This window comes from Trichoderma gamsii (assembly GCF_001481775.2).
Source record: "Trichoderma gamsii strain T6085 chromosome Unknown Scaffold_33.2, whole genome shotgun sequence".
Classification (NCBI taxonomy): Eukaryota; Fungi; Ascomycota; class Sordariomycetes; order Hypocreales; family Hypocreaceae; genus Trichoderma; species Trichoderma gamsii.
Window position 1 is genome coordinate 303,931 of NW_020171370.1, and position 17,811 is coordinate 321,741.

Here is a 17,811-nt window from a genome sequence, read left to right on the forward strand (position 1 = left end):
TGATCCTTTTATGGATTGTGTTTTAGTTTATTGATCCTGATTTGGGTTGTGACACTCGGCCTAGCCTTGCTTCTGGGAAGTTGTGCTATCCCAGTTATATTGCCAGTTGACCTACGAATTAAATCTATTCTACGACCCGCTAAACTGCGCGATGGGGACATTATTGTTGACCATGGATTAGCAAGAGACAGGGGGAAAAAGGGAATATTCTTTTGCTGGAGAAAAGCATTTTGTCTGAGGGGCGTTATATATGAAGATTAAACGTGTAAGTGTATGTGAAATTGCTAATAAACGCCTTTGATCTTGGAATACCAAAAAGAACAAAAAAGACTCTCTTCTTGACCTGTGAGCAGAGAGATTTAAGACGCAACTTTAGATCTCACAAGCTTGGCAGCATCTGTGATTTTTTTTTTCGTATTAAAACAGCATTCCGTCTACTATATACATAATTTCTAGACGATCGAGTGATTTATCCTCCGGAAGGGCTGTACTCTCCCGAAGGATTGTACTCTCTTAAAGGATTGCATTCTATCGAAGGATTTTCCTTCCTCCTCTTCCCGTCCCACTTTCTGTTTCTGTTTCCACTGTCTGTTTTTGAACCAAGATATAAGCATAAAACGCTTGTTAATCACTCTCACTGCAATAGGAAATATATTCCTCGTGGTAGGATTTTCAGGTATATGTTCAAGCTTATTTCTAAAAGTGGGATTAACTAATAGCAACTAATATAACCCTGGCCCGAGCTATACGATATGTGGCATCGGACGGGTTATATTGCCTAGCACGACAACGCTGACAACTGCTGCCTTGAATCCTTTATCTGTGGGTACATATTCATTGTTTCTACAAAGGGAAAGCAAAGATGGTTTAATTTCCAATAGGCATAGTAAATAGGCACGAATGGATCCTGCCGACTTAAAGCCGCAGCAGGGCCATCACATAGGATATTGAATCCTTTGCATCTCTCCTCCTTCTGTATTTATCATAGGTCATTTATGACTATTGCCGAGCTTGGCTATTTCCCTTACGCAGAATCGTATTCGGGAACTATTTTCTGCAACTATCTCGGTCCAACTCTAACAGAAGCTATGGAATCAGCGAACCCTGTCTCTAACGCTGAGCTTATCTCGGAAATCCAGACGCGTGGCCATTGCCGACGCTACGGCAGTTGTAAGCGAAGCAAGAAATAATGAAAGTGACAAAGCATAACTTGAATCAAAGTTGATTATCCTGTCTCGCATTAACATGTTGGTAAGGGGGGGAAATATATAAATGAAGGCATTGCTTCATCTCATCTTTCAATCTGGCCATCTCACAAGCATTGTTCAAACAAAGGTTACCTACCTATCCATACATCTGCTATAATCATGCGTGTTATCTCTTTTCTCGCTCTTGTTGGCGCTGCCATCGCGCTGCCAGCAACTGAAAGCGCTGGAGCAGCTCCTCCTAGTCGCGCCATGCCTGATATCAATGCCATCAAAGCCGTACCACAAGAACATTTTACAAGCTATCAGACGGGTGGCTTAAAACGCCAGACTCTTAAGTCTGCTGCAACAAAGACCAAGCGAGGCTGGACTTGCAGCACCTCACCAATCTTGACCTGGGGTGACAGCGACACTGGTGGCAAGGGCATTACCATTACTAATGCTGACACTGACTGGAGGGGCTTTTATATTTACCACAATAACTGTGATACTGTTCCTTGGAAGTATATTTGGGTCGGAGCCAACCAGACTCAGTTTGTTTCCTTCCCTGATGGCTTTGAAGGCCGTATTCAACGCGGAGTCGACCAATATATGCTTAACGGCCAGGCACAATGGCTTGGTTCATGGTTTGAGGTTAGCTGGGACGGAAATGGCGTCGGTTGGAGCGACGTCTCCCTTATTCGTGGATGTGATGGTGGTATTTTGACTTGGGGTCTTGATGCTGCAAAGGCTTGGAAGGGATTTACGCAATGGATCCTGGACGGTGCGCCTACAGGAGCGTATGACATGAAGAATGATGGACAATGGGTGCTCAAGGCAACGGAGGGGGTCGATGGTTCAATTAACACAGCCTCTCGCGACTGGGAACTCCAAAAGGTTGGCTCTGACTACGTTTATGTCGATGACTATCACGGTAATCCAGTCATTGCATCAAGCAACGGCCGTTTCGGTACTTACTGGCCCGGTGGCCGCGCATAAAGCCAGCTTTGTTTCTACATGGAGCCTGATTAATCACTCTGGGGGTATATATATATGTACATCTATGTATTTGATGCTTGTATATTCACTTTGTGGAGCCACTCTGTACTTACCTCATATTGATGTAGCTTAGATTCTTGACTGTGCCATAGGACGTTGCAGTATGAGGAGTAAGAATAATGAAAGCTATGTACAATTTAACTGTGTGGCTTTGATTGCAGCATTATATTCGTGGAGCTATTGGGATACTACCTAGGACTTTCCAGCGTTAAATGTAAGATAGTGGCGTGTAAAAGGTATGTTTGAAGATGGCACGCTAGCATTGCTTTGTTTAGCAAAGAGTATGGACTCTTGTTCATCGTCCGCAGCCATTGTTGCAAGAGACATGCTGCACAGCGTTTCTCAACGTCAAGATTGATCTAGCTGAGAGAAAGAGCCTACTCGTTTCAGCTTTTCAGCCTCACTGACATGAAACGCAAGTTTGGTCCTAGAAATCGTGTAACATGCCCCCCTAATACGTGTCGTTACAACGATCAGTTAGAATATTGATTGACATTTTTTCTGGTCGCTTATTGTAGTAGAGATGAGAAGTGTTACGCATTCTAGGTATAAACGATGTTATATGACACCTATGCTGTCACAGTTAACCTATGCCATAACTAAGTCGTTCCTTTTAATAAGCAGCAACTAGGAATTTGGATATTTAACCCATTCCAGCCATTGCACTAGTGTCACACTTTATTGCAATTAACATGAAAATCTGGCGTCAAGCGTGTTAGTGCGCGCACATGTAAGCTGTGCAGATATCGCTACCTGCTATAAGCGGTAGGTCGGCAGTGACGCAGTTTCACAGCTGACTTTACGACTTTGTAGGTGGGGAAATCTGTAGGGCGTTAATTGGATGCATGAATGGCTTGCCGTTTCGACAACGATGACGAGAGAAAGTGGAGTGCGGGATGGGGGGCTGCTGCGTGTAATTTGGTATTTTATGTAGGTGCGGCACCTGTCGTGATGGGCGGCGGTATATCTGGGCTCCGCTGGCTGCCTGGACATAAGTACAGAGAGCAGTGAGCAGTTATTTTAGGTAGATGGGTCTTGACAGAGCTAGAGATATTTGACATTTACATAGCTATATAAAGCCCCTTGATGTGATGGATTGGTTGATGTTTGAACTGGAGACTGCTTGGACTAATCGACATGTGATCAATGGTTCTTAGCGCACTGCCTAATCGAAATACAGGCGCGCCACCCAACAGACGCCGCCTGAAGTAATCTTGGGCAGCTGTAAGGCCTCAAGAGTGGCTCTCTAGCTGCCAAAGGCATCATAACTCGCCTCAGCTTGGACCCAGACCCAAGGCAGACTACGTATAGGTAGGCAATGTCGTTTGATCCGCTTCAGGCGAATCGAGGCCGGACCCTGGCCCATGTTAATTTATCTAAACGAAGATTCAGCCCCGGATAGGGTCATTTTTAGGTGTTGCGCTCGCTTGACTCTTATTTGGGGCGTGAATTGGCTAATATTATGTAGAGCTATACGAGCGTGAATGTTGGGCATGGGACACCTGTAGTCTCTTTACTCAAAGTACCTATAGGTAAAAATACGATAAGAGAAGAGAGAAGAGAAGAGAAAGAGAAGAGAAAGAGAAGAGAAAAAGGGAGAATAGTTTTGTTGGTATCAGCCTATTTTTGCTGGGCTTAATTTACTTGCCTCCCTTGAACCGACGGCGGAACACGAAGCGGCGCATTCTTTGTGGCATCACATGAAACATGGTAGCTAGCGCTTCATGCCATTATTGGCGTGATACAGGTGGATTGCACGTAGCCTTTTGCATCTTCAATGCCCTTTATAGTGCGGGTGCCTAGAGTCTGCAGCTGCTTGCTGCCTTGAAGAGCGAGCAGTAGACGGCGAGAAAGAAAAGACAGCAACATGACAAAACGAGACTATTGAACCTAGCACGAGGTGTAATCAAAATCAGAGCTTCAATTAACCAGCTGCTAGGTCCATTCATTCCTGCCTATCCCGGACCCTGGATCGCCCGCTAGTGCCCGCTGGAGGAGCTGCCCCATCAAATCAAGTCATGCATCGGTCAGAGCCCAAGTGATGCCCCTCGGAAACTGCGCGTAGCTCCTCCATTCCTGCGTCCAACAGCACTCAACTCTGCTTCTACTCTACTCTCATTGTTTTACCACAACAACAACTCTCAACTGACACAGCATATACACAAACACGAATAGCAGACAAATAGCCAGCGACGGCAGGACAGACTCTCAGCGGAGAGCATGGACTTGTCCGACGCCGTGGCGGCCCCTCCTCTGGAACGATCCGTCTCGCAGCAGAGCAACACGTCGTATCGCTCGCACCGCAGCATCCGCACCGGCAAGCACCAGCACCAGCACCAGCACCGCGCGCTGCTCAGTCACCTCAGCAGCTCGGCCAGTAGCATTGCCGAGAGCGACAAGTCACTGACGAGCTTCCCCAGCTTCTCGCCCGAGCTGCCCAGCGCCGACCGCTTCGGTGACGCCATCGATCACGATGTCGCCGGCTACAACCAGCTCAAGGCCGCCATCCGCCAGCCCGACCGAACCGTGCGAGCCAAGGAGCAGAGCCAGGGCGCTTCCATCGTCGACAGCCTGACCTGGCGCAGCTCCGCCCGCGAGGCCCTCTTTGAGGATGCGCCGCTGTCGCAGACCGTGCCCGGCGCTCTGCACAAGGCCGACGACAAGCACATCGAGCGCCTGATTGCACGGCACGGCGCGGTGACGCTGGTCCGCCAGATTGCCAGCGACCTTGCCCAGCGAGATGCGCAGATCTCCAGCCTGCGGCGGCGGGCAGACGAGCGCGAGCGGGCACTACGGAAGATTATACGCGAGTGCGGCCTGTCCAGTCTGGAGCTGGAGACGAGGTTGCGGGTGGTGGAGACGGAGCTGCGGAAGAATGGCCACATTTCAAGAGACGGAGGCGGGCTCAGCGATCTGATGAGCGATGCCATGGGGGGCACATTGACGGAGAGTGCCTATGGCGAGACGGGCGTAGCAGGCGCTACAATAAGAGCCAGCAGCGGCTCTACTCTGCCCAGCAGCTCGGACAAGGCATCGGGCACGGTCAAGGGATGGAAAGACTACATCTGGGGCGGCACATCGCGGAGGACCAGTCTCAGGGATGGCGCGCCCAACAGTAATAGACCTACCGTGATACGATCGCATTCCAGTCTCGCCCACCGACCAGCCCTGCAGGACGACCTCTTCGACCCTCCCACGACTCCGACGAGCAGCGGCCCTGCCAAGAACTCCAGCCGGCCGTCCAGCATACACTCGGCCTCCACTCCCGATCGCAAAGGATCCGCGTCGCTTGCGAGCCTGGCGCTGAGACTCGTGGCCGGCGGCGCTGTTGCCAGTCGCGAGGCAGATGCCAGGGGACGAGCTGCTAGCAGTGCTGCCAGAACAGAGACGACTAGAGCGGGCTCGGTGGCTAGTAACCACACCAACCGCTCCTCTCGAGCCGTGTCTGTTGCTGGTGGCCCCAAGGCGTTGATGGCAATGGGGAGATCGACGCCGTCCAACTCCTCCGCCGGCGTATCGAAATCCCAGGCGCTAGACCCGCGAGGGAGCGGTTCTGGAAACTCGCCTGGTCCATCGTCCCTACGTGCAGACAAGTTTGGGCCTGTGGAAATGGACGCCATATTGCCCCCAGAGTCTCAACCTCCGACGCTCACACGCATATACAACAACTACCCCAACAGCGAATACCTAACCGATCGATTCGGCTTCATCTACGACCAGCGGCGCAAGAAACGGCAACGGGAAGCCTCGCAGATGGCCAACCATATTTCAAATGGTCACCGCAGTGAATTGCTCGGCAACGGCCGAGCGGGCATCTCTCCCAACATGCTCGATGATGTGCAGAGTTCCAAAATGAGCGTATCTAGCGATCCACGACCAGGGAGCCCAAGCAGCCAGGAGGAGAGGGCTGCCGGCGAGGAAAAGGCGAAACGCTGGCAGGACTACCTCAAGATTGCAACCTTTCCAACCGAGCTGCTGAGCCATACGCCTGGCATAAGCGCGACCGCCGTGTCTGTGACCGAAGGTGTTGACGATCGAGCCAGTTCTACATCCAGCCAGCGCTTGGTTGAGCGCTCAGCTCGTTCGCCTGCGATAACACCGACCGAATCGGGACTTGTTCCCCTAGCGAGCACGACGACGGCGATTGACCACGAGACTACTCTCACACAACCCCCGTCCGAGGATCCAACTCTAGGGACCATGGTCAAAGAGGACACGGAGCCGGTAAAGCTGCTTCTTCAGCAGCTGAGCGATCTGCACGATACTCTTCAGCGAGACAAGACTGTCCAGTGGAACGAATTCCTGCGCAAGGTCAGGGCGGAGAGGCAGCGTGAGGGCGAGGCGGCGCTGGCTGCGGCCACGGCAGCCGCTGAAGCTCGATTTGAGCGCCCGGGAATCATCCAGCCGGAGGAGCAGGTGGCTGACGGAGAATTGATTGGCATCTCGAATCTGGGCAACAAGGGCAAGGTTGGACGGGCGAAATGGAACGGCTTCAAGACGCTGGTGCTGGGCGGCATCCCCGTCAGCTATCGCGCAAAGGTGTGGTCAGAGTGCTCGGGTGCAACGGCGCTGCGCATTCCTGGCTACTACGACGGACTCGTATCCCAGAGTGGTGAAGACGACGATCCCACCGTGGTGAGCCAGATCAAGATGGATATTAACCGGACGCTCACCGACAACATCTTCTTCCGAAAGGGCCCTGGCGTGCAGAAGCTGAATGAGGTGCTGCTGGCATACTCGCGACGGAACAAGGATGTGGGCTATTGTCAGGGGATGAATTTGATTACGGCCAATATCCTTCTCATCACGCCCTCTGCCGAAGACGCTTTCTGGATTCTGGCATCGATTATTGAGGAGATTCTCCCTCACGGATACTACGACCACTCGCTGATATCGTCGAGGGCAGACCAACAGGTGCTGAGACAATATGTTCGGACAGTTCTGCCCAAGCTGTCGGCGCACCTCGACTCGCTGTCAGTTGAACTCGAGGCGCTGACTTTTCAGTGGTTCCTCTCCGTCTTTACAGACTGTCTTTGTGCCGAGGCGCTTTTCCGTGTGTGGGACGTGGTGCTCTGTACCAATGATGGGAGCACGTTCCTCTTCCAAGTTGCTTTGGCGCTGCTGAAGCTGAATGAGAGCAATTTATTGCGGTGCGATACGCCGGCTGGGGTGTATACTTATATCAACCACCAGATGACGGAGCATGCCATTAGCATTGATGGACTGATCCAGGCGAGCGAGGGACTAAGACGGGTTGTGAAGCGGGAGGAGGTGGAGCAGCTGAGGGCCAAGGCTATCCAGGCTGAGAGGGATATGCTTGCGGGGAGGGACATGGGAGGGGACAATGCAGAGGTGGATGCGACGGAGACTGTTGTCGATGGTGAAGGTGATGAAGACTCGAGCTGAGTCTGAGCAAATTTACTGCATTTGAAGAGGGCGGTGTTTCAAAAAGGGGGTTGAACAAAGAAAAAGTTTGGTCAGAATCAGACTGGACTGGGGGGGATTCGGGAGCAGAGCAAGATGTTGAATATGATACCCATCACAAATTGTAGCCTAAGCTTGTTACAACTGCCTTTTCATTTTTCCTTTTTCTTCTCTGTTTGTTACTTATACCATATTATCTCTCTTTTTAGAATGTCATTTGGGGGGACTGGTTGGCGGAAGGGGATGGTGGGGAAAGCATACGGCAAGCAAAAATTACAAGTTACTGCTTTTTTTAGAATTGGATTTTTGAAGAACAAAACTGTCTTGTCTTTCCTTGTTTTGTTTTTGCAAAATTTTGGGAATGTGTGGCCTGGTAGCGTTTAGATATGAATGAATACAGTTAACACACATGCACTTGTATGAACAACTATCTTCATCTGCTGTACTGTTAATTAAACCAGATATATGGCTAGATATGACATGATATGATATGATGTAAACATAAAGATGCCTGCTATACCATTGTCTAATCCATGACTATCTATGCCAATCGAGCCTGGCAGCTGACAACCGCACATCATCACTCGCATCCATCACCATTCACCTGCCGCTCACTTTGCCGTCACTTGGTCGCGGTATTCACGAAACCGCGTTGACGTGAGCGTGAGCGTGAACGAGCCCGTGCTTTGTTTATTTACTTGGTTCTCGGCCAATCACCTGGCAGCATGAGCTGCAACTCGATAGCTTAGTTGTATCAGAGGAGCTCAACACCAACATCGCTTTACCCACACCTCTCCTTTGCTGTATCAAATTGTTTCCATATCTGTCGAAACTCGCTGAATAACTACTATACGATGCAAGACGTTTCTGGAAAGTTTACTGAAGAACAGGCTGAGTCTATTGACTCTTGGAGACACTCGGTGCCCAGCCACATGGAGCGTGATGACCCCTTTAGCGACGATGGCTTCACGGCTCGGCCCAGCACCCGCGTGGTCAGCAAAAACTTCCACCCATAATATCTTCTTCTCAGTGTACTGACATTCATCAAGACCTTTCGCGAGCCAGAACGCCCAACGCGCCGCCCTTCCACTGCCGCTCGCCTCGCCTTCCTCCGCGCCGCCATCCCCATCCCCATCTTCCACAGGCGGCCATGCAAGCCTGGCGAAAAACTCCTCGAGGGACCCCTGATTGAGCGTCCGGAAACCGCGCTGGGAATCCGGGACGACGACAATGACGGCGACGGGGCAGCAGCGGAGGCAAAGAACCCACGGCGTAGAGGCGGGCTGTTTAGCCTGTTTAGCCGCAAGAGAAAGCACCGCAGCCCGTCGCCGTCGGCGTTGCCTCCTGTTCCGCAGGTGGTGCTGGAGGTGCCGCTGACGATTCACTTTTTGTTTGTGGGGGCGAAGTCGGCGGGACAGACGTCGTTGTTGTTGTAAGATGAGCTTCGTTTTTTATGTGCAACTTGTTTGAATATTGACGATCAGAAATAGCCGCGCCCGCTATGGCCAATTCATCGATGTAAGGCATTTGAAGCTATACAGGTATGTATACTGGGAGACAAGAGAGATGCTGACTAGAGTCTGCAGTCCAGCGCCATTGCTCGCACCTGTTATGAGACATATGTCAACACCCGCATGTACAACTCCCAGCCGGTGCGCGTCGAAATGTAGGACACGTCGGGCGCGCCGGACTTGAACACGGTGGAGCGGCTGTCGTATGTGCAGTGGGATGCGATCTTCCTGTGCTTTGACATTCAGCAGAAGCCGACGATGCACGCCATCTTGCAGTGGGTGAGTTGCAACTGCTGCTCTCCTTTTGCTCGACTGAGCTAATCGAGCATCTTCAGTGGCATGAGGCTGTGCAGGGAGGCTTTCTCGCCCAGCAGCACACAGAGGTGCTTCTTCACTTGGTCGGCTTGAAGAAGGACGTTCGCGACAAGTGCACGGATCCGAGGCACAGGGTGGCGTGCCCGTTTGATTCGGACGACTTTGTTCCGTTTCCCAGCTGCTGCGTGATTCCGTCTGACGTATGTTGCGTCAACTCCATGGGTGTATTTATATGGCTAATAGCGCGAATAGGCTGCTTGGCATGCTAGACGAATCCGCGCCCATCGATATATTGAGTGCTCTGCCATGACGGGCGAAGGAGTCGATGCTATGCTCGAAGATGCTGCAAAGGAGTCCACTAGACGAGCGATCGAGATGGCGCAGTATATTCAAGCGATTCAGGCTAACAAGAGACGTATGTTCTAAGCACTTGAAGATATCTAAATGGCTCTGGAATATGTTATCGAAAGTGCTGAACAGGATACATTTGTTTGAAGAACATTGTCACTTGATGCTATATACAAAGGAACGCATCTTGCTTTCTTATCGTCTAGGGAAGAGGTTAGCTGGTACCTCTTTTTATGAAGGGAGGGTATGGAAATTGTTTACACTGAGAAATGTCGAATCGGTACATGTACGGTATATTTGAAATGTATGGAATCGGTGGAATGCTTTTTGTCTTGGTGGTGATGATACACGCATACATGTATATGTGGTTGTGAAGAGCACGTGGGTCTGTGCGCTGAAGCTTCGGTACCTGAAAGCTCTACTACTGCAATTGACAAAGCACGCATTCCGTGAGACTTAAACCTCGTCTCAGTCATCATCAGGCTCGATTCCTTTCCGTGAATAAGGCTTCTTTATTTTTGTCAGCTCTGACACTTGTTACAAAATGCGCATCTCATCAATTTTGCTAGCTGTTAGTGATTCAAGTACACCCGACAATCTCATAGCGGCTCATGGTTCTTACAAAAGCGCAGATATGAACGTGTCCACATGAAATATCAATAGGCGAGCGTTTACTCCCAACGCTTCATCATGGCTCGCTCTACAATCCTCCTCTTCGGCCTTGCTGGTGCCGTCGCCATTGGCTCAGCCGCCTTTACAGTCCTCTCTTCTCCCCTCGGAAAGCGCAGTCTCTTGACCGTTGTCGCTTCAGGCATAGCCCTCTTCATCTTCGCCTCAGTAAGTCCCTCCAATTATAGAAACAAGGAGCGTCAGCTAATTACACATTTTAATAGACAAGACATATTCAGCTTCTCTCACGTCGCAACCCCAAACGAAATGCGAGACTGCAGGTGAATACCAATCCGCGAGCTGCTCGTCGGCCACCACTTGACTACAACCTGTTCGTCCTCGGCTCAGGCGGGCACACCAAGGAAATGCTCATGATGATGGACGACGGCTCCCACGACTTCACCAATTTTCATCGTCGCTATCTCATTTCCAGCGGCGACACCATGTCAGAGAACCACCTCGAAGAATACGAAGACAGCCTCAAGACTCTGTGTCAATCTCACCAATCTTCATCCGGCACCTACGACAAGCGCATCGTCACTCGCGCACGCAAAGTCCACCAACCTCTCTGGTCAACGCCCTTTACGGCTCTGCTCAGCATTCTCGACATTTTTCCCGCGCTGCTCGTTCCGCCGGACAATGAAGCAGGCAGAAAATTGCGGTATCCTAGCAGGGTCTTTTCAAACGGGCCGGCTACGGGATTCTTTGTTGCGCTGGCGATACATCTGCTAAAGATGCTTTATGTCGTCCCGGAGAGCTGTATGAAGGTTGTATATATTGAATCTTGGGCTCGTATCTCGACGCTGAGTCTGACGGGCAAGTTACTGTTGCACACTGGTATAGCAGATGTCTTTGTTGTACAGCATGAAGAGGTGGCGCTGCGGTACGGCGTACAAAACGCTGGAGAAATTGTGTTTAATTCTCGCCGCTTGGATGATATAGAACCAAGCCCAGTCAAATGCTAGACTTTTAACCTCCTTTTAACCTTTTTACCTCATATCCCCATCGTCTTTCTTCATATACATCATATAATACAAGAAATGCCAATAAATGGCTTCCACACACACACACGTCTATATACACATCTATCATACCGTCACCGGCACAGGCTGTGCCTCCGCCTCCGCGGCAACCTCCTCATCTTCCAATCCAAACGTCTCAATCTCCGAGCTCGCCCTGGCCTCCCGGTTGGCCGTCTCCTTGCCGGCCCAAATCTTCCAGTTCTCAAACTCATTGTTCTCGAGCTGCATGCCAATGTCCAGCCTCGTCTTTCCAAAGTACGCGCCGACGTAGCGGGCCTCTTCGATTGCTATCCTCTTTTCGATTTCTTCTTCCTGGCGCAGGCGGTAGAATTCGCGGCGGACAATGTCGTATGCTTTGCGCTTGCTCATGTTTTGGTTTTCCATTAACCACAGCTGTCGTTGAACCACGCTAGAAAAACAATTAGCTTGACTTTCGCTTCTTTCCATCTTAAGTTTATTCACCTTTCACCCGTCAGCGGCACACCAGGCTGTCTCAGCCCCTTACTCCAATCGCAGTGCTGGTGATCCTTTCCATCCAGCTCCAGAACCACCCTCGGCCTCGCCAGCTCCCACGGATGGTCCTTGTAGAAGCTCGTCCGCAGCGCATCCTCCGGGTAGGCAATGGTCTGGGGGCGGAAGAGCCGCTTGGGCTTGGCGGAGGCCTTTGAAGAGGGGTTTGGCACGCGGTGGCGCGGCGTGACGTTTCGCACGAGCGTCTCTGACGGCGGGACCGAGTTCATGACGGCGAACCAGGGCGGCGTGGGGACGTTGTAGCCGGGCATGAGCTGGTGCTTGAGCTCTTCGCTGACGGCGCGGTAAACGCCCGCGGGGCGGATTTGCCTGCCGCCCATGATGATGTTGCGTGTGTCGAGTAAACTGTGATATTTGGGCTCTGTAGGAGAGTGTTTGAGTGGAAGATTCGACGATTCGAGACGGCGTACGAAAGCGAATTGTATCGCAGATAGCGTTTGGTTTGGAGGTTATCTTGAATTTGATGTCTGTAAGTCGTCGTGCGATGAATATGGCGAACCAGGAAATTTTGGGGTCGTCGGGGAATCATTCGGCCGGACCCGCCAGCTCTCCGGACTGGTCTTCAACAACAACTCTAAGCCATTGAGCGATGTATTCTTCATAAATGGGACTTGTGTACACGCATAATTCTTTCAATCGCTATAATAAAGATATATTCAAGCTGAAATGCATTGATTTCATCTCAGTGCATCTCCAGGGCGGCGAACAGAACGACTCCATTCATCACATCTCGAGCTTAGTCATCCATCTTGAAAATACATCACGTCACAACCGCACCTCTAATAAGGCAGTCTCATACCCAAAAACAACGAACTTCAAGACCCAACTCTCAAAACGCAATCAATATTTCATAGAAAAAAGGGCATCCAAACAATCCTCAGCATGGCCCCAACAGAAACCGCAGTCAAGAAATCCATAGCGGATCACCTCACCGAATGGGGCTGTAAGTTCTCCAACTCATCCTCTTACACATCTCTCATCCCAACACTCACAACCTGATATCCTTATAACTTATAACTAACATCTCACCAGCCTCATCCCTCCCCCCCTCCCTCCTCGCAACCCTCATCACCGCCCTCCACGCCCGCCCCCTCCAGCCCCTGCCCCTCACGCTCTTCACCCCAACCCTCCTCTTCAGTTCCTACCTCAACCTCTCGGGCTACCCCACCGCCAGCGCGGGCCTCGCCGCCGCCTGGTCCGGCCTGTACGCGCTGCTGGCCCTGCGCCGGCGACAAGGGCTGCGGGCAAAGCTTAGCATTCGCGGCGTGGTGCGCGGGACGGCGGTTGGGTTGGGCGCGGCGAATTGCGTGGCGGGCGGGTGGGTGTATATGCATGGGAGCAAGGATCGGGATAGAAAGGCTAGGGAGGAGAGGAATCGGTGGGGACAGTATGATGATAAATGAGAGGTTGAGAGTGAGGGAATAGGAGTGAGAAGAGAGATGCTGGTGGCGATCAACTAAAAAAGGAGAGGAAAGGAGTATTGCATTGTACTATTATCAATATCGCTGCTGGGTCCAAAAGGATGCATACATGTATATTATCACGACACAGAATGGAAGACAATTCACACAAATTGCACAGCTCGCATTGCCAATACATATTTGTTTAGTATTGATCTTCTACCTACAGGGGCCAAGTTATCATTGACAAAAAGGCCACCAAAATCGCAAACAATCCGCTCATCTCAACGAGATAAAGAGGCTGGCAGTCTGAGGTATTCACTGCTTTCAGCCAAACGCTGGCTAGTATACAGACATCTTGGTACAAAAGAAAGAGAACAAAAAATCCTTTGTGTAGTATCCATAAAATCCAACACTCCTTCCAATTCACCGCGCCAATATAAAAAAAGGATATTGACAAAGAGAAAGAAAAAGAAGACAAGATTCAACAAAAGAATAAAGAAAATAAAATTAAAACGCCCATTTCGCAGATCATCTCAGCTCTTGAAGTTTCTGCGAGCCCAATTCCGTCTCCCAATCCCGATAAATGTGGTTGAAAAGCACAAATCTGTACACCGGTCCTTATGCGCAACACCAAACACTGGTAAATCCTAAAAACCCCGCTCTATCTGGTATTATCCCAGGATTCTCTTGTCTTTCTCATCTGTGTAGTAGATGATTCTGTCGGATTAACTTTTGTGAAAAGAAAATAAATAAAAGAAAAGTAACGTCGGACTTCTGGTCGTGTGGGAGTCATGCCAAAGCTATTCAACAACGCTACTGTGTTGCCTTTTGAGGCAGTACTTTTGATGGAGGGTTATTTGGTAATGCTGTCGCGGGCAATGGCCATCCGAGAGCCAGAGAATAGCCAAATGGCGGCGACACAAGCAGTAAATAAAACGGTCCTCATGAATGACCGGACTTGAACCGGAGTGAATCGCGAGCTTTCGCCCTGGAACGACCGAAGTGAGCTGATGGTCAGGGAGCCAGGCTCAAATCCGGTAATGTACTCGACGTCGCATTCCCGAATCTTCGGTTGGGCGTAAGTCTTGTATTCGTCGACGACACTGTCGACGGTCCAACCAGACAGCTTGCGGACGGCGGCGACGACGCAACCGGTGCGGTGCTTGCCGTGGTTGCAGTGAACCAGTAGAGGGTAATTTCGGCGATCCAGGACAACGTCGAGGATGGAAGACATTGTGCTTGAAGGAATGGCCTCCTTTTTTGTTCCCTTCATGTTGAAGATGATTTGCTGGATGCCATTGGCACCGGTGAAGGACTCGAACTCGTGGTCGATTTCATCTCTCTTAACCAGGGTGCTATATCGCAGTTAGCTATTGTACTGGTGTGCGGAACAGAGAAAAAACATACACTACCGTCTTCAACTTCAAGCCCTTCAAAAAGGCATAGTCGTCTGCCTTTGGGTAACTGCTGCGGTAAACGCCAGGTACAACTACACCGAAGTTGATGGGTCGGCCCTCCATTGGAGCAAGGGCGAACTCTGGTGCGGAATCTGTGGTAATTGAGATGACTGATCCGGTTGCTGCAGCGGCTGATAATAATGTCAATATTTTATATGAACGAGACGAAAACCGAGAGTAAGGGGCAGCTTACCAGATTTGGTACCAGCTTTGGGCAACATCGAGGAGGGCGTCTGTTGACTGGTGGCACGACGCTGGAGAAGAGGGCGAGCGTTTTCTTCAGATAGAAGTAGTTCTTGCGCAGGACTCTGAGTTTTTACTCTCCTCGTTGCGAAGGACAAGCCTTCAATGACAAGTTGTGATTCGTCTGTGGGAAGCTGAGTTGGGAATGATTCGGGAGACTTGAAGGACGCTGCTATCTCTGGAGAGAAGAGTGGGATGTTGTTGTCGGGTAAAATATCGAGTTCCATGCCGTTTTATTTATTCGTGGCGTTTTGTTTACACGCCTTTGTTTACGTTCGTTGTCTAAAAGAGATACTCCTTTTATCTTTTTGCTGATTGTACGTATGGAACTCTATCGTCGGGACAAGGTTCGGTACGGGAGTGGCGTCAGAACAAGCCTTGTGCTTGTCAAGAAAGGTTTGTATTCTCGAGAGATTGGCGTCGTTGAATGGGCCGAAGGCGTTTCTCTGAGTTCAGAGGACGTCTCAAAAGAAAGATATAGGGACAATGATGGGAGCAGGGCGGCGTGTATAGAGTCTGTTCGTGGACGAGATTTTTCTGTACTCGACTTTTGCTGGCGTCGTTCTAGTTGAATAGGCGCAAGACGAGCAAAGGGTTACAGAAGCGTATTCCGTTTGGAAAAAGTAAGCTGCAGTTGAGAAGCCATCGTGTCCGAGGGTTGATGGAGAAGCGGGAGAGCCAATGTAAAAGTACGAAGAGCTTCGGTCAGGAAGAACAGGCAAGGTCGCGTGGGAGGATGGTGGGAGGTGGGAAGATCGCATGCCCTGTTGAGACGATGCTCAGAGTGCTGTAAGTCGACGGAGACCGGGGGGCTCAGGTTTCAATTTTTGGGGGGAATCCTTTGGGCCTAGCACAGCAACTGGACAGGCGAGCACAAGCCGTAGCTACCGGAGTCTGCAGGCAGGTACTTGGGAGGGACTTGGCGGTACCTCGGGGCATTGGCCGTGTACGCCGCTGGAGCAGGGCAGTACAATCCAGCACAGAACGGCGTCGGCGTTACAGTGGTCCCCCACCCCGAGCTGTCACTGGCCTGGGCTACTGTCGACTCCGTGCAGGCCCATGAGAGCCCAGTTTCGGACCCGGAATTGGTAGCATCACAGTGGGGAGCCAGGGCAGCTCTTTCACATTGGTCACTTCGCGTACTGAGAAGGTACCTGCGCAGTAGAAGGGTGGGGTGCATTGCATAGCGCCTCGGGGGACGTTTAGTGCATTCGCCTTCACTGTACAGCACAGCATGGGCCTGTGCTTGCTGTGCGGTGGGCCCTGAATACAGTGCTCGTAGCAGCCAGCTCCGTGCCAGCCAGTTGGGTTCGGCCATTGGGGCCAATCTTAGCGTCTCCAGCGCAAGTCCTGTCCTGTTCTTGGATCGCGGCTGCAGCGGACATCTCGGTAGGCCTAGAAGCGCAGAGAAAGGAGCCCAGGGAAAGGGACTCGCCAGCGTCGAAGCCTTGGTCGCGTGTATTGTCCAGGAAACCGCGGCTAGGTACCAAGTACCACCCGTGGCTTTATTGCGTTTGACTTGGAACTCACTTCATCGTCGCACTTGGGTGTACCTTGCAGGGGAGGCTTACGAAGCAAGCAATGATTGACCTGAAATACCTGCTCGAGCAGCCTTAGTCAGTCCCCCATTGCACTGGAAACAGGTCGCCGGTCGAATTGGAAGCATCCGCGGCGACGTCTGTGGCGAGTCTCAGAGGATTGTCGCTGCCTGCATGCACTGCGCAACGGCCATCACTTTTTTTTTAGATGTCTGGTACCTGCACCTGGTATGCATTCAGATTACCGTTGTTGAAGTAATCAGCCGTGCAGCCTTGGGGCTTTTTTCTACTTGTCCTTTGGGCTGCTCGTATGGCGCTTTTGGGCTGAGCAAGAAAAAAAAACCGGCCGACGAGGCACAATGGATTCAATAGCAGCTGCAAGTCTGACTTGGGCTGCATATCATGATGATGCGTGGAGGCCGAAAGGGTCTCACGCGACTCGGCCTCTTGATAGCTCAGCATGAACTTTTTTTTTTTTTTTTTTTTTTTTTTTTTTTTTTTTTTTTTTTTTTTTTTTTTTTTTTCAATTCTCAATTCTACCCAAATTGGAACCGTGTTTGCTGCACTATATTTCGAGAAGGTATTAGCCAGAAACGCCACTGAGGCAAAGACCGAAAGACTAAAGCCCGCGGCGCAGGGGGGCCCCAGCCTCGCCAGCTACATCTAATTGGACCCTGAGACGCTTTTCGTCATGTCATTCAGCAGCCCGAGATTTGCTGCGCGTCCGTTTTAATTCGCTTCATGTGCTTGGCTGCAGCAATATGCAGGTGTGTCTGCCCTTGCGAAGGATACCTAAATACGCTTGTCTTTACCAATGTCTGAAAGCGGAAATGACGCACGCGGGAGGTCACCGCAGGTCACGAGTGCAAGAGTGCAAGACGGACGCTGTGAGCTGTGCACGCCAGTACGAGAAATAAAGGAAGCTGGAGCTCGGGATAAGCACGATGTGGAAATGAGTGCGGCCAGCAAGGGCCTCGTACGTCAATGGCGAGGAGGGGGACAGAAGAGAGAGGAAAGGGACAGGCTTCTCCTCACACCCTCCATATTATGTGCCCCCCGCGCGCTGGAGAAGGAATAAACAGGAATTATAAATAGACGGATGCATGA

The 17,811-nt window shown here is 50.9% G+C and overlaps 6 protein-coding genes across 6 annotated transcripts; 4 read left to right on the forward strand and 2 right to left on the reverse strand.

Annotated features, from left to right (window-relative positions):
• Positions 1–1,367: 1,367 nt before the first annotated feature.
• TGAM01_v208235 (hypothetical protein) lies at positions 1,368–2,183 on the forward strand (the record flags this gene model as incomplete). Its single annotated transcript, XM_018809332.1, has 1 exon — positions 1,368–2,183. The coding sequence occupies one exon, from the start codon at positions 1,368–1,370 to the stop codon at positions 2,181–2,183; it is 816 nt and encodes a 271-aa protein (XP_018657496.1).
• A 2,280-nt stretch (positions 2,184–4,463) lies between these two features.
• Positions 4,464–7,649, forward strand: TGAM01_v208236 (hypothetical protein; the record flags this gene model as incomplete). The annotated part of the gene is made up of 1 exon (XM_018809333.1): positions 4,464–7,649. The coding sequence occupies one exon, from the start codon at positions 4,464–4,466 to the stop codon at positions 7,647–7,649; it is 3,186 nt and encodes a 1,061-aa protein (XP_018657497.1).
• Positions 7,650–8,521: 872 nt separating this feature from the next.
• TGAM01_v208237 (hypothetical protein) lies at positions 8,522–9,919 on the forward strand (the record flags this gene model as incomplete). Its single annotated transcript, XM_018809334.1, has 7 exons — positions 8,522–8,659; positions 8,717–9,099; positions 9,158–9,185; positions 9,254–9,319; positions 9,374–9,457; positions 9,514–9,693; positions 9,746–9,919. The coding sequence occupies 7 exons, from the start codon at positions 8,522–8,524 to the stop codon at positions 9,917–9,919; spliced, it is 1,053 nt and encodes a 350-aa protein (XP_018657498.1).
• Positions 9,920–10,531: 612 nt separating this feature from the next.
• Positions 10,532–11,475, forward strand: TGAM01_v208238 (hypothetical protein; the record flags this gene model as incomplete). Its single annotated transcript, XM_018809335.1, has 2 exons — positions 10,532–10,678; positions 10,735–11,475. 2 exons carry the CDS (start codon positions 10,532–10,534, stop codon positions 11,473–11,475), a joined length of 888 nt encoding a protein of 295 aa, XP_018657499.1.
• Positions 11,476–11,598: 123 nt separating this feature from the next.
• On the reverse strand, positions 11,599–12,383 carry TGAM01_v208239 (hypothetical protein; the record flags this gene model as incomplete). The annotated part of the gene is made up of 2 exons (XM_018809336.1): positions 11,599–11,941; positions 11,995–12,383. 2 exons carry the CDS (start codon positions 12,381–12,383, stop codon positions 11,599–11,601), a joined length of 732 nt encoding a protein of 243 aa, XP_018657500.1.
• Positions 12,384–14,319: 1,936 nt separating this feature from the next.
• On the reverse strand, positions 14,320–15,393 carry TGAM01_v208240 (hypothetical protein; the record flags this gene model as incomplete). Its single annotated transcript, XM_018809338.1, has 3 exons — positions 14,320–14,821; positions 14,874–15,054; positions 15,117–15,393. 3 exons carry the CDS (start codon positions 15,391–15,393, stop codon positions 14,320–14,322), a joined length of 960 nt encoding a protein of 319 aa, XP_018657502.1.
• Between the last annotated feature and the right edge of the window lie 2,418 nt (positions 15,394–17,811).